Source organism: Mya arenaria, chromosome 12, assembly GCF_026914265.1.
Source record: "Mya arenaria isolate MELC-2E11 chromosome 12, ASM2691426v1".
NCBI lineage: Eukaryota > Metazoa > Mollusca > Bivalvia > Myida > Myidae > Mya > Mya arenaria.
The window spans coordinates 2,329,760-2,346,501 of NC_069133.1; the positions used below are offsets into that span (position 1 = coordinate 2,329,760).

General features: G+C 34.2%; 1 protein-coding gene across 4 annotated transcripts in view; it reads left to right on the plus strand.

Moving 5' to 3' along the window:
• The first annotated feature begins 4,706 nt into the window (after positions 1-4,706).
• LOC128211264 (stress-induced-phosphoprotein 1-like) overlaps positions 4,707-16,742 on the plus strand; it is a 39,617-nt gene continuing 27,581 nt past the window's right edge. For all 4 annotated transcript variants that reach the window (XM_052915847.1, XM_052915848.1, XM_052915850.1 and 1 more), the window contains exons 1-5: positions 4,707-4,845; positions 11,477-11,568; positions 12,059-12,127; positions 15,198-15,246; positions 16,424-16,599. In XM_052915847.1, the coding sequence (XP_052771807.1) occupies positions 4,797-4,845; positions 11,477-11,568; positions 12,059-12,127; positions 15,198-15,246; positions 16,424-16,599 (435 nt within the window). In that variant the 5' untranslated portion in view covers positions 4,707-4,796. The remainder of the gene's footprint in view (positions 4,846-11,476; positions 11,569-12,058; positions 12,128-15,197; positions 15,247-16,423; positions 16,600-16,742) is intronic.

Genomic DNA, 16,742 nt, shown 5'->3' on the forward strand with positions numbered 1-16,742 from the left:
ATCTGACTTTGGATTTGCAGATAAACCTCGTCAATGGGTCGCATCATACCTAACAGACCGCTACCAAACGGTATGCATCGACGGCAAACTCTCTGAACCGGTCCAGTTATGAAATTCAGTGTTCCTCAAGGATCGGTACTGGGCCCAAAATTCTACACGATGTACACTAAGCCGGTCTGGTCTATCTGTAAAAACCATCGTCTAAACCACCATTTTTATGCAGATGACTCCCAACTCTATCTTTCGTTTAAACCAACTGACCAAGCATCAAAGGTAGTCACAATCACACGAGTTGAACAATGCCTAAAAGAAATCATATCATGGATGAATTCAAACATGTTAAAATTGAATGCAGACAAAACTGAATTAATTCTTTTTTCAAGTCAAAAACACTCCAAACTTGTTGAAAATCTAGAACTGGAAATTGGCGATACGAGCATAAAACCATCAAAAACTGTTCGAAACCTTGGTGTTACGCTTGATTCGAACATGCACATGGACCAGCATGTTAATTCGGTGACTCGAACATGCTATGGTCAGATACGACAGATTGGTCACATTCGGCCATATTTGACCGCTGATGCCACCAAGACTCTCATAAACTCGCTTGTGACATCACGGTTAGATTATTGCAATGCTCTCTTCAGCCGAAATCAACAACGAACAAACTGCAAATTGTTCAAAACACAGCTGCACGTATCATTACGAAAACAAGCCGTTTTGAACACATAACACCAATCCTTAAAGACCTTCACTGGCTTCAAATACAAGATAGAATTAAATATAAAATTATCATTCAAACTTTCAAGACCTTGCATGGTCAGTCACCGGTTTACATGAGCGACTTAGTAGAGGTTTACGTGCCAACTAGAAACCTGAGATCAGCAAGTGCAGCAACCACCCTTGTGCCACAAAAATGTCGACTGGTCTCTTACGGTGATAGGAGTTTCAAAGTTGCTGCCGCAAAACTATGGAATTCTCTCCAGGACACTCTCAGAAAAGAATCATCACTTAATTCATTCAAAAGAGCTCTCAAAACACAACTTTTCAAAACTTCCTACAACGTATAGATAAGAACTGTGACTGTTTTTATCCCTACTTATTTTTACGATACAGAACTACAGTAACTATATATATATTTGGTTTCATGTTGTTGATTTCTTATTCTCATTTTACTTTTTTATGCTTATTTTATTGCATATAGCATTTTAAGACACTTTATGTGTGTGTGTGTTTTTTTTTACAACATATGAGTTTCACTTGAATTGGTTTAATATGTTAAAATATGTCACTTTTGGTGATTTCCACATATCTGCGATATGTCACATGTTTAATTGTAAAGCGTCCTTGAACGTATTTTTTTATGAAAAGGGCGCTCAACAAATCTGGTATAATAATAATAATAATAATAATAATAATAATAATAATAATAATATAACTTAAATAAAAATTAACTTTACTACCGAAACCAAAGATTCTTAGACTAAACTGACCGATCCAACTATTATTTCTGAAATAGAAGGAACTTCCACTTATATATATATTTTCGAAGATGCTAATATAATTATGACCTACGAACGTTGATAAGGCGGTGCCAAAGAACCCGTTGCATGGCCAATCCCGGTCCATTTTGGATAGGGCAAGAGAAATCAGGGAATAAATCAAAGGAAACTACAATTAAAGAGCAAATTTCACTGCTATACTTGCAATTTCTGTACCTTTCGAGAAGTTGATCTTCAAGTAGATCTTTAAGTATTGTTTTCCATTTTTGGTACAAAACGATTTTAACAAACTTGAGCGCATTAACTTTTATATACATATTATACAGTCTGATAAATACTGAAGAACAAACGTTTTGCAAGGTTTCTCATTTTTCAAAGTCTTGGTTACAAGGTACACCAAAAGAGGAAACGTTATTGTAATTATCAATGTGCAAGAAAATCGTTTGAACTATACCTTTTTTAAACAATGCGCATACGTTTCCGATGAATTATTATGGACACCTTCAATTTATTTAGAGTTCTCTCCTGAAGAAAAAATATGTAGTCTTTTTAATACGTTCATGTTTAAAGATATTTCGCATAGAAGCCACTTTTTTTGTTTTGTATAAATTTTACTTAGATCATATTCAAAATTAATTTAAAATGTTAACGTAAAACAAACGTTTGAAGGAAATTTGACAGATCTAAGACAATCAGGGCTTTTTCTATAGTAGCCACGGGTCCGATAGTAAACAAACTCGGAAATCATTGATTTTCATCACATTCAGAGATCAGTATGAACTATTTTCTGTCATGATTTGTTGCAATATATATTTACACCCCAAGGATTGATATTTCCACCATTTTGGATCTTTTAAAGGGAAAATAAACATATATTTAATCATTTCCTAATTTCGCAGGAGACTAGACAGTTTTTTCTTTTTACTATCAAATTTCCCAATTTCGGCATTTTCACGACACAAAAGTTCCCAAAGTGGCTAGGGTCTTTTTTCCAAAATGGGCAGAAAAAGCCCTGTAAGTGGAGGTAAGGGGTTTACAAATATTAAGGCCAGTGGCTGTTCATAAACTCAACGTAAACATGTATTTGACGATAATATGGCAAGTTGGAATCATTTTGATGCATCGATGTTAAAAATTACGCCCGTCCTATGTTACCTAACCGAGATATTCTGCCCATAGACATTCTGATTAAATTTGGTGATGATTGGACAAATTCTTTCAAAGTTATTGATCGGACGAGACCGACTTCAGGTAATTTCTAGGGCACACTATAGTGGTTTTTTTTTTTAATAAAATGTAATGCATTATCATGTATGTGCGCCTAAAGAACGATATCGCTAGAGTGGATAGAGAGATATGGCTGGTAATCGAAATTGTTCGAAATATTATGCATAAACACATTCCAGTGGCCAAATTTGATGATCATTGGACAAATAGATCTACTTCTAAAGACATTGATCGGAAAAATACTGGACGCTAAAATACGAAACCAAAATACGTCCCCGGGTATAAGCGTTAGACCATGAGGCGGTACGTAAAAATGGAACATAGTGGTGACTTATGCACCAGTCACTTGTAACCACGGCACCCCAGGTCCGGGGGTATACCGGGAATAGCCGGGGAAATGGGCCGTGTTTTTAACTTCCAGGTGGCCCCGTAGTTCCGGGTGAATGGGTGGTTTTGTCTTTGCGCCAAATATACCGGGGAATGGGCCTAACGTAGAGTCCCTGGAGAGCGGGGGCATTTCGCGGGGATTTTACCACCAGCTAGTTCGTCCCCGAAGGGCGGGGATTTTACCCGGGTGACTGGTGCAAGATACCGTACTGACCAGGACTTTGACCGAAATCGTTATTTTTGTATTTGGTCACATAAAGACTTTTGACTTGTGATTTCAACCAAATAATGAGTCAACTTCCGGTGTTAAATCCTAGACCCACCCTTGACCAATAAGGCCAAAATTAGGGTAGACCTACATGTAGGTAAGCCTACAAGCATTTAGAACTTCTTTTTCTTGAAGTACCGGGATTCTTTACCAAACCAATCTATATATCAGGGTAGAACCTTTAAAGGTGCACTATTTAGTCTCAAATAAGATTCAGAATTAATACAATTGTTTTAATTACCAAAAAGGATGAATAAATGTCGAAAACAATGTTTTTTTAGAAGGATACCGCGTTTAATGTGAAAGAAAGGTGCAGAAACACGGTATTTCTTCCTTATGAGGCGACAGTAGATCGCACTAAATCTTTTAGCACTCACCTATCATTTAATATTTTTGCGTTTTTAGCTATTAAATACACGGTTACAAGCTTGTTAGCAGTAATTCATCGGCAATATTTTCCATGAGTGCATTATATAGTAAATAGTTAAAGGTTTATCACTCAAAATTTATGTTTGTTTATATACATGTACACGTATGTATTGATTTTGAATTGTCAAATTTTAACATTTTCACTCAAAAATTGCACATTTTTTTTAGGAAATGCAAAAAAAAAATCCACACTACTGTTTCCAAAAAGAAATCTTTCCAGTTTACTTTATTTCTATATAGAAAAAAAAGTAAAGAAATACGCCCAAAATGCACCAAATTCATATCAAGTTAAAAGGTTGTGTGAACGCTCCTAAGCTACGCCCCCTCTTACATCAAATCCTGGATGCGCCCCTAGGATTACACTTTGTTATTGGTCCAAGTCCAGACCCATTTCTTCGTACGCCTTAACAGAAATTGCTTCGTTAAATACCTGGGACCCATACCCTACTCCAAGATTTTACCGAAACGCGTTGTCTTCGTTCAAATATATTGTCAGATTTAAAGAACAAATAAAAAATATGTCCAAACAAATATTTGTCTGCGTATTGCTGTTTAAAAATATATAAAACAAAATGCCTACAATAGGACTTAAATTGAACCGTTGAAATTTTAGGTACAGGTTTATAAAACTTAATGGTCTCGGAACTATGTTACCGATGGGGTTATAATTTCTAAAAAGGTGGGCTTATTTCAAATATAACAATGATCTTTAATAGAAGAGAAAGCACTAGTACAAGAACATCTTAAACAATTCTTTTGGACCAAATAAAAAAGCGAATAGCTAGAAAACCTGTTTAAATTTCGCGCAATATGTTCCCGCCGAAATGTCAGACAATGTTTACTTCTCGTTCATTCGCGCAAGTTCTCGTAAAATATCACGTGAGTATCGCACATGCAAGGAGATTTAATATGGACGACTGTTGAAAGAAAAATAACAAATACAACTTATTTGAACTCATTTTATCAAATCATATTTCCCAGTTATGGGTTTATCAAGAGAAGAGGCATACGAGATACTAGAGCTACCAGTTGGTAAGAAAAATGCAACGAAATGACGAACAAATCGTCACAAAAGATAGATTTGGTCATTTTTGGAATGATAACTTCATATTTTTGGTCTTTTTAGATGAAATTTATGATTTAAGATATTGAAACCCTGGCCAATTACATTCTATGCATAATTTTATACGTTTTTACATGACTATATTCAATTAGATGAGCTATAACCAAAAAAAAATTTGGATCAAGTTTGGCAGTGGTTGGCAGCTTGAGGTCGTAGTCTAAAAGAATAGACGTGTTATACGGGATTCTTCCAATCCCTAACTTCTAAACGGGAATTTGCAAAAAACGGGGGTGTTTTAAAAATATTGAAATTGTTTTAAGTGAAGTATTTTATGGTTGAAATTGATCATAAAAGAGTTAAATTCATATTTTACCATGTAAGTGAAACGTTATTTTGCACTAAACAAGCATTTAATGCATTAAAACAAGTTGTTTACCTTTCCATTAAAACGAAAGTTGACTGACACAAATGACAATTATGCGAAGGGGAACAACTCGATACAATCGTAATAACTCGGCCTCCTCTGACAAAGCTTCGAGATAGACCTTGTTATACAATCGTAACAACTCGGCTATGGCCGAAATGTTCCGAGCGATTTAAAACTGTGCCCTGAAGCCTTGCAGGTGCCCTTCATGTATATATCGTTATGTTTTGACAGAATGAAATGAAGAAAAGCCGTCAAACTCATAATTTTTTATGGATATTTTTTTGTGTGCGTACGGAACTAATATTAAATAACATTATCTGGTAATATTTCTTGTTTTTATGATATTTTATAGACGCTATATGCTTTAACCCGGAATCCTGATCGGAACAACTACCCACTTTTGATACTAAACAATTTGTACGTGAAGGATTTGCCATATCAAAAATCTAAAAAAAATCCGTCAACGTACAATTATTTGGACTACTTGAGGTCGTAGTTCACTGTTGATCATTGAGCATATATGGATGCCCATGAGTCTTATTACAATCATTGCTATTGACATAGTTGTGACATTTGATTTAAGTCAGTGTAGCTGATGCTCGACTCCATACATGGCTTACTGATAAATGTATAAGAAAAAAGACTGAGTGGTGTTGTGAACAATATTAGCAAAGCCTGCATGACCATATCTAGTCCATATAAATAGCCGCTTCAGAGTCTTTGACGATTTTTTTATTTGGCGACTCTATGCATCCATATCCCACTTGTTGTTTTTCTAGCCAAGAATGACAGATCCCAGTGCGCTAAATATATTGAGCGGAAACATAAAGGACACCTGCTAGTAGTTCCAAAATGGCGATGCTTTGTTGACTGAAGTCGATCAGAATTAGACTTATTATTTGTGTTTCATTAAACACCTAAGTTTAATAAGAGAAAGGTGTTGGCTAAAAATAATTAATGTGTAACTTTTGTTTTTATTTAACAGTGAAGTGTTAAGTATTGTGGAGTTACAGTTGAAGAATGTAGTTTACATTGGTATGGATCAGTCAACTTGTGGCGTTTAGGTAACAAAATGAATATCAAAATGTTAAAAGAGTTCACTAAACGCTTATTATTTTGGCTAGCCCAAATCAACCTGGGCTTGTTTAACGGTAAACCTTTTGGGTTTTTTCTCATTCAGACTTGTTCTTACAATTAAGTGAACATTATACATTAAAACAGTGTTAACTTGAGGATGCCGAGGGTGACCTAAAAGCTTCTAATTATCAAATGTTTTAAGTTATCCTGAGTTTCCATTTTAGTCCTTTATGAATTGCATTATTTTCAAAGTCCTTGACCATTATGCTTTAGTGACTAAACAAGGTTTCTCTGGTAATTAAATGTGGTCACAATATACTGTTTGCACTTAATAATACCATATGTAAGGGGTCCCAGGGATGCACACTACAGTACACTCAACAAGTTAGACCCATTTTCTTTTTCTCTCTGCAGATCTAGCTATTGCAGCTAATGCAATGAATTTATCGACTTTCAGCGTTTTGCTGTGTTTAAATTTGAAGTCATTGAAAAGTTGTCAGTCGACCAAAGAATTATGAATGCGGTGTTCCTTGGAGGGGTTACCCTTGTGAACACTTGATAAGAATCTACGCTAGTAAATTATTATTTTTAAAGATGCACTCTGACTCCATAATAAGATGTACCACATTTTAATTTACTTAAAAGGATGAATAAATATTGAAAACAATGGTTCTTATGAAGGATACCATTTTTAATTTGAAAGAAAGGTGCAGAAAAGACGGTATTTTAATTTCTACCTTATGAGTTGATAGATATCACTGTGAATCTTTAAGCACTCACCAATCATTTAATATTTTGCATCTACAGCTATTAAATACACCATCATAATCTTGTTACTAGATAATTAATGTCCATTAATGCATTATTTAGTAAGTTGTTCAAGGTTTTTCACTCAAAATTTATGTTTGTTATGTGTATGCATTGATTTTAAAAATGAGTGTCGCTTTAATAAAAATTTCAATCATTTATAATGGTTACAGTTAATTGCTGTTATTGTTGTTCCTCTGCCCTTTAAATTGATTTTTCAGATGGACAGCCAAGAAAATATTTGTTAGCTTACCACAAGATATGCTGTCATTTGCACAAGCATTTCAGAACATGAATTTTGTTCTTTTTGACTATGTTTGATTATATCATGACTGAATATTAGGGCATTTTATTTGATATTGTATAAATGTTTATATTGTCAGATAAATTCATCGCCTGAAACGGCCTATGTTGCTATTAAATGATTTTTGGAAAATCACGGTTAAAAGTGACTGTAGCCAATGTTTACGGCACATAATTGAAGGCATTTTCTGTGGAAAATTCCCTAAAACATCAGCAAACATCAGTAGCTATTTTTAACCACCAATAGTAAATATCATATAATTATATGCTACATTGTATTGCCCACATGCATGACATTAAGGGTCATGGTTCAGAATCGTGTAAAATGTCAGCTGTTTTATGATTAAATATGAACAGAGGCAATATATCAATGATTTAATGCTAATGATTAACCATCCAAGACAATATTTATTTGGTGTTAACACACATATACAGATAAATCGTTGGCAAGAACTCTAATGTGACTTAAAATGTACATAAGGATAAAAACGAATAACTTTTGAAGTCCAGAGGACATAAATAATTGTTGCTTATCTCATCAGATGTTGAGTTCCACCGCGGGGTCATATTCATATTCGATTTCCGACGCTACCATTCATATAAACCACTGTGATAAATAAGCAATGTGGAAGAACTCTGAGGGTTTTAAGTAAGGGAAACATTTTTACCCACTGAGGAGACCTGCAATCACCAACTCTAGTCCTCGTAGTGAACACGAAAAGTGGGTCTTACTCGTGATGTGTACTGTGTACTGTATGTTCAAAATGGGAGACCCTGGCTTCAAAATTTGTGTTAGAAACTTGGATTGTCTGTGGCAGGAAATCCCTGCATCACAAATAACCTCTACCTAAGATGGACCAAAGAATTTCATTATTTTCAGCCCAATCCGTAGATCAAAGTATTAATTTGGTGTTTCCCAGTCTTAGCTTGGTTTCCCAAAATTTTTAGGAAGAACACAGAATAACAAGACCTTAGGTCAGACCTATAGCCAGGTCCCATTTCCTAAACTGAAGTCACTCACCAATTTCTATTTTATGAAAAGAATGCAGTGAATTCTTGCATTACTGTATTCATGTGCTAGTGTTTTCCTCTGACCAATTTGGGGCCCCATTCTGAATGCTAAAGCTGGAAAAATAGTTATTTCATTAAAAAATAAGTCCTGTTAACAATTTTTGTACTGAAGAATTGATGTATTCTTAAAGCAACAAGCTTGATTACATTCCTGTTTAGGCCTAAAAAGTGAAATGATATACACATGTACCACTGGAAATTTTTGACATGTTATGATGATTTTATTTAACTCCCAACATTAGCTTAATGTAAGTTTTAACTATATTTTCAAATGCCTATGTTCTATTCATTTAGGGAAAATGAACTTTAAGGGGATCTATTTACGCTTTATATGTTTCGACATATTTTTTTATATGTGTGAAATGTTATTTATTAAGATACTTGTCAACAACGATTTGTAACAGATTAAGCTAAGGTTAAAGGTTGTTCGTGCTTTGAATGGTTTGATGTGACAAAATTGAATAACCATATATTTTGTGTAAGTACATAGTACTAACAACCTTTTATTTTTTTATTGGTCTACATTATATTGTGTAAACTACTCACTAAGTGGGCCAGCCACTGTTATATCTACTGGTTCCCTGGATTAAATCAATAACTGCGGCAGCTGCTGACTTACTGATATAAATGTATTGGCAAAATTTATGTATATTGCCTTCTCATTAGACAAAAAAATATGTTGACCACTAACAAGAGATGTTCAGTACAACCTTTTTAACAAAGTTTGAGAATAATTGTCACCAATATAAAATCTGCAAAAAAAGACCCTTTATCTTTTTATTTTATTGAATAGAAGTTGTAAAATAATAATAATTTATTCAGGATTTCCTGGCTGATCTATAATTAAATTATCTACTTACTGTGAAGATGGAGTATTCTCTTACAATAGGAAAGTTACAGTTCATTGACAATCAATTAGCCCTTTGCATACTTTTAAGAGTAGTAGGATTGATGTGAAATGAAACCAGACTGCATTTAATTGAAACAAATCGGCAGCTAAGGGAGAAAACATGAACACCATGCAGTACGAGATAACCTAAATATTGGCTGCCCATCTTATCAGTAAAACTTTTGTTGAGACTTACATGAAAGAGTTTAGGAGAGCGTTGTTTTGTGGTTTGGGTTTACATATGTGTTTCAATGTGGATATAATGTTTTTGGTAGTCATTGATCTCACTGGAGTCTGAACAGTGTTAGACTGCCAAAGGATATTTTTTGTGTGAGTATATCCTTGTTTAATATTAGATTTATAAAATCTTTGATTAGGGGAGTGCTAAATGCAAGTAAGCAGAACAAGTTGCAGTTTTTTCTTCTGTATTTTGAGAAGATGACATATTCTCATGGAATCAGGAATTTACGCATCATTTTTACAAAATGTGGAATTTTTATAGATAATATATGTACGATGTAGGTTGAATAGACTCAAATATTTATTCTTACCATTTTATTGAGGCTTTTTTTAACATCAACAACAATCAACTTCAAGCTACATTTTTTAACAGAACGTATTCTATTGAATAAATAATATTCTTATTGCAAATTTCTATATAATATAATTTTTGTCATTTGGAACAGTACCGAATATCATAAACATCACTGAAAAAAGTACCAACATGTGGGGTGCAAAAACTCCTGTACTGTTTAATTATATAGAAATACTTAACAAATGACTGAAATAATTAAGATCAATGAGTCAAGTTTACGTTGGCATTTTGTTATTGATAATTATGTACAAAGGTAATAGGTGTTTTTACCAAAATGTATCAGTGTGTAGGCCTAAGGGTTTTAGCCACATTTAAAAAAATACATGGTTGCTGCAGAAAGGGGAAGGGGTGTTGTTGACAAAATGGGACATTGTGGTCTGTGTAAAACTTAAATATTATGAATTTGACAGAAAATGCTAGAAATTGTGTTTAGTAGAAGTAATGTTAAGTTTTAACTGTCAACTTAAAGTTTTAATCCAAACATTTAATTCTATAAAGGCAGAATGGTGCCCATGAGGTAGAAAGGTGCCACTTCCAAAGTGGATAGGTTGCAGCACCCTTCCATATATAAATATAAAGAAACCCCCTTCCTAGGTATAGAGGAAGCATAAATCTTTTCATAAGTACATGCAATATGGAAAAGCAGCGATGATTTATAGTCAAAAATAGTTTTGTTCACTTAAAGCTGATTTTGAAGTATGTGGTTTGTCTTTAAAAATTGACATTAATTGGTATTATTTCCTTCATGGGAAAGTGGACTTACCATCAACTCCTAGTATGTACCATTAATTATTTTACTTCTGAATGAAAAGGCATATCCATGAGGAACATATATTTATGGATATTAAGATACATTGTTCTGTACAATATGAAAGTATATTTGGACATATACACAGCTGGGTTTTTTGATGAGCGGTAAGCTAGTTACATGTAATGTACATATATATGTTCAAGTTTTATATGTATTGTATATTTGTTAAAAAAAATCTTAACAGTTTGTCAAAAAGATGTCCCCCCCCCCTGTGCTCTAGTCCAAATGTATCTCCATATCGTACTGAAGTGTTATTTAAAAAAGTTCTTAGCATTGGGGGTTATTAAGTTCAGGATTGACCCTGAAATCAGGATAAGAGCATCTTAGTAACTATTGGACAGTTGTAAAAATTGTATTTTACGGGGACATTACGCGCACGAGTAACTTCTGAATTACTTAATGCATTTTAATTCAACAACACACATTGGTTACCAGTAAGCATGATGAGTGGAATTTCAGTGTTCAATTACCTCTGCGTTATGGCTTCATTTCAAAGAAATAGTTTGCAATTCCTATGTCCAGCCGCCATTCAGGGGTTTTCTTTACTGTTGTGACAGCTCAGCTCTAGTTTGATGTAGTTTCGACATGTGCTATGCTATATCTGCTAATCTGTATTTCAGGTGTTGACCAGGACTCGATCCGTACAAGCTACAAGCGTCTTGCACTCAAGTGGCACCCAGACAAACACAAGGACTCGCAGGAAGCTCTCACGGTACGTACATGTACAGTCTTGTAGGCAGACACAGCCTGTACATTTGTCCCTGAAGTGTAACAGGGTTCTAGTTGGTGATCACCATTGGTGCCAAAGGGGACAGTCATATATATTTTTTCATAATTTACCTTAAATATGTATAACATCATGAAACTCATGACTGCAGTATGGTCTTCTTGCTGAATTAATACATTCATTTAATAGTATTAATATCACAGTGTAAACATACTGATAGACACAGTCTTAGAAAGATTACCCTGATTTAAGGTAACAACCAGTGAAATATGACTAGCATGTATAACAGCATTGCTTAATGAGAGTAGCATTTTCACATGTTGAAGGCTTTGCCCCGCCCCATAGCTGCGATAAGAACAGTGGATGGTTGAATGATATTTTGTTATGCTTTCAACAAATGGAATGGACTTGATATTTATGAAATAGTTGCTGCCATGAAGTTCAGATGTTGAGTGTTATTTTCGTGTATTTTCAGAAGTTCAAACTGGTCAGCAAGAGTTATAAAAGGCTGACAACAACTGAAAACACCGACACCATGACACTGGTAGGTAACAGCGCTGAGAGTGAATATAACTATTAAATGTTAGCTTGGCTTGGTTTTTATAACGGAAAAAAGTCAAGATAAAACTGTCATAAAACTGTTATACTGTGTACAGGACACACTTTTTTGTCCCAGAATTCAATTTTAAAAAAAAGTCTCCAATCTATAGTAAAAGGCTTCTGACATTTTGGCCTATTTGCTTTAATAGAGAAATAAATGGAAGAAGGTGTTTTTTTGTTTTTTATTAACTTCAAAGGGACGTAACTCACAACAATATTGATGGATTTAGTTATATTAGCAGTGGATAATTGGGTACTGCTATCACCACTCCAACAAGAACAAATAAACGTAGTTCATTATTTAAAGGTTTCAATATTGTAGATTGAGTTCTATCTATGATTCTGTATCAGTGTACGAAATTCGGCTTTTAATCCACTAGCCCATTCGGGCTACCAGATAGGAAATTTTACAAGCCCGAAACCAATTTCATTAGCCCAAACTTAAACCCTTAAAAATTTCACTCGTTCGGAATAATTTTTGGAAGTTTAATTACGATTCCGCAACGAGTCCGATCATCTAATCTAGCACGCTCATACAGTTTCAATAAATGCTCCCCAATCTGAACAATGTGTCAATAATAAATTATAGTCATACTTATATTAGTGTAGTCATCAAACGTTCATTAACTAATAAAGTTTTCAAAAAGGTATTACGAGAAAAAAGAGAAAATTATTTTCTGAACATATCATTTATTTAATGGAAAGAGTTATGCATGTACTGTAAGTTCTGTTATCCAATGCATCTTTGTCAAATCCGATATGCACCAGCGATTGTGCAATGACATTTTTCTCTTTTCAACTTTCAGTTTCACTTTCAAGTTTCAGAAATATCAACAAAAATATATGGATGTTCATATTGCCAATATTCCTATAATTGTTCTTTAAAAATTAATGGCAAAGCTATTCAAAGGTATAAAATACAACACGTAGAACCCTACTGTACTGTACACAGACAACGAGTTAACTATATCCGACAGTTCTCCTTTCACTTTGATTAAATTTGTCAGGAAGTAAGCGGGCACCTGTTTCCTCCGCATTTCAGACAACTTTTGTAGAATGATTATGTTCTGTTCGCATTAAAAACTTCAATATCTTTCTTTTTATTTTAGCTAATAAATAAAATATATTTAAATGAAATTAACAAAATATCAATGTTGATATTGCTATTTTAGCATTGTTGATTTTCATAGCCATCCTTGTTGTCAAAAACTGCCGACTTTATCCGTTAATTTACATAATGGGCAGAGTTTAAATGACGTCATAGAGTTTGACTGCTGCTATTAGACACAGTTACTGGTTAGAAACTGATCGATAATTACTTGTCACTTTGGGCGTTAATTTATTTTGACATGTGCTTATATTCATTGATTAAATAAACAAACATTGAGCACATGGCTTGAGCCCTGAATAGCAGAGCAATTAGCTTTTTTATCATCGTAAATTTTGGTGAATCCGACTACGCCGTTGTCACTCCAGTCGCCTTGAAGGACGCATTCTTGAATAATAAGGCTTTGCGTACTGTATAAAAAAAAAACACGATGCGTAACACGTTTAATTGGCAGGTTTTTTTTTAAAATCACAAGGAAAAAACGGTAGCCCGGTCGGGCTAGTTTCTGTGGAAAATCGGTAGCCCCAGCTGAAATTTGGTAGCCTCGGGCTATCGGGCTACCGCGAATTTCGAACACTGCTGTATTAAAATCATAAATATACAAAAAAAGTCATGCCTACTGTGAAGTGAAATCATTGTGACCTGTCAATGTGTAAACTCCCTCTGTCTTGCTACAGTAAGTCATGCCTACTGTGAAGTGAAATCATTGTGACCTGTCAATGTGTAAACTCCCTCTGTCTTGCTACAGTACAGTACAGACTGTTGTTCGGTGCATCATACCACGTGTTTGTATTACTTGGCTGCAGGTGTTTACATGTGGAAAACATTTACAAATAGTATACAACTGTTGCTTTTACGATTCGCATCAATGTAGAGTGACATCAGGATTGTTATTTTATTATTTATGTACATGTGCTGTACTATGCAATTACGTTTGCCATTTTCACGATTGAATACAATTCATCAAATCAAGTTGTTATGTAAAACCTTTAATTTTGACCATATCTCAAAAACCATTTAGGACATTCAAATGAAACTTGGTACACATGTTGTAATAGATAATATGTTGTTAAAATCCTTAAAGCTGCACTCACACATATTGAACGTTTGGACAACTCTTATTTTTTGTCCTAGAATTAGCCATTTTTTACGAAAATCCATGGAAACCAGTTATATAATACTGCTGACAAAAATAAGATCATAGATTTTTATATTTAAGTTAAAAAATTGATGTTTTATGCATTTTTCTTAAACCGTTTGTAACAGTTTAAGCCAGGAAACAATAATTTTTGAATGGAAATTTGAAAATCTACAATCTGATCTTTTATCAGCAATCTTTTATCATTGGTTTACAGATATTTATGCAAAAATTTGCTCTTACCAAGGCAAAAAATAAAAAAAAGTTGTAAAAATGGTATATATGTGAGAGTGCAGCTTTAACTCTGGCTTTACTTTACTTCTTGTAGAGTTATTTCCCTTTTTAACTGAAAACAACAGCATGTATAGGAGTGTGTGGGTTTAGTCTGAAGCACATTAGCTTGTCTTTGGTGTTTGGCTAACTAAGTGCTAAAATGTTTTTTGCTCATTGCATTTCTACAACATCATTTAAATGAATCAACATTATGTTATTTCCAATGTATTAGTATAAACTTAAATGTTGACATTTTATATTATTTATTTAAATTATAGCCTCAAGGTTTAGTAATAAATAGTCAAGATTGCGGTGGATATTTTTGATCTACTTTATAGTACTTGAATTGTACAACTGAAAATAAGCAATAATAAATGACTCATAAGTAATCTCATTCTGAAGGGAAGTCAGTCACAAGGAAAATTTGTTAACGAATCAAAAAATAATGGGTTTTTTTTATGAAAGTTTAATGCCATGTATATTGTCTGGTTTCAGGATAACATGCTGTCACTTTTCAAGGAGGTTTTCTTTTCCCGCCAAGTCAGTAAGTACATGTCATGGATGTCAAGTCAATCATTTTATACATTTATACATGTATAGCCTTGAATGTGATATAATAGATGACTATACCAGGTAGTCGTTATTCACATGTTTTCACTATTAGTAACATCTGTAAGCATTGAAAAGGTTACCGGTAATGCATAAGTGGAATGATCTAAACAACATTATTATAGAGTTATGGAAGGGTTCTTTACCCTGTCCTTTTTTGGTAGCACACTTCTGCCCTCATAGAGACCAGCATGGCCAGCCTTCTGCTTTCATAGAATTAAATGCTAAGGATAACAAAAAGTCTTTTGTTTTGATTAAAGCTTCAAATATTATTATAAATTCATACAAACTTGACATATTTGACAGTCTTTTATAACTTCAATTAAGCACAATTCCTACAATTGTTGTGAAATTCAAAATGTTCAAATTCTTCAAGTCCAGACACAATGTGCCCTGTTCTCCCTTTGCTACATGTCTTTTTTCTGCAGCACCCTGTCCTTTTAAAAACCATGCTAAAACCTTTGTCTTTGAGGCACAGTTATAAATCCAAATTATCCCTGTTAAGATTGTCTGTATTTCAAAGAAAAAGTTGATATATTGTCAAAGCGTTGGCATTGTTGTCTACGCCATCAGGGCGCAAAAACTTTAACCTGGGCAATGGCTAAAACAAGTTAAAAGATATTCAAAGGAGAGTTGGAACACATGTTGCCAGCGACAATACGCTTATCTGCATCAAGGCCCATAACGGTGACTTAAATAATTGTTGAGTTAAGCCCCATTTTCATCTTAATAAACAAGAACAGACCAAGCGATGGGATTTCCTCTGCAGCGCTCTTGTTGTAATTTGAAGAAAAAGGTTTATAAATGTTTTCACAGCCATACTAGTTATGGTATAATTGGGCGGGAAAAATGTAGGCCACAACTTGAAATCATTTAGTTATTAACATGGAACTTGTGACACATGCTCAATATAACAATAATGTCTAGCAGTGTCCATAACTCTGACTAGAATACCTATTGAGTAATGACCCTTGGGTTGAAAGTGGAAAGGTTTTTAGCTGCCTCTTAATTAATATCATTTAGAACCTTTAACCTTTTAAATTGTCAGCCACTTGTTTTCCATCCAACTTTAGAACGTTTCACCCTTATCGGAACATTATTGGTTATTTTAGATTCGTTCAACGGGTCCGGGTACGACTCATCAGATGACGACGATGATGATGATGAAGAAGACCTGGAGGAAGACGTGAAATACTCTAACCTGTTTCCGGACAAAATAAAGCTGAAACAGGACTGGAAGAAAGCCAGAGACGAAGGGGATATCACAGGCAAACAGCTCTCTGCAGAGGTAAGTCAGGTTCCCAAGAATTTGGTTCTGGACAAAGTCAAGCTTAAATTGGACTTAACTGAGACAAGTTAAATATCACAGGCAAACAGCTCTCTGCAGAGGTTTCAGGTTACCTTAATTTTGGTTCTAGACACAATCTCGAA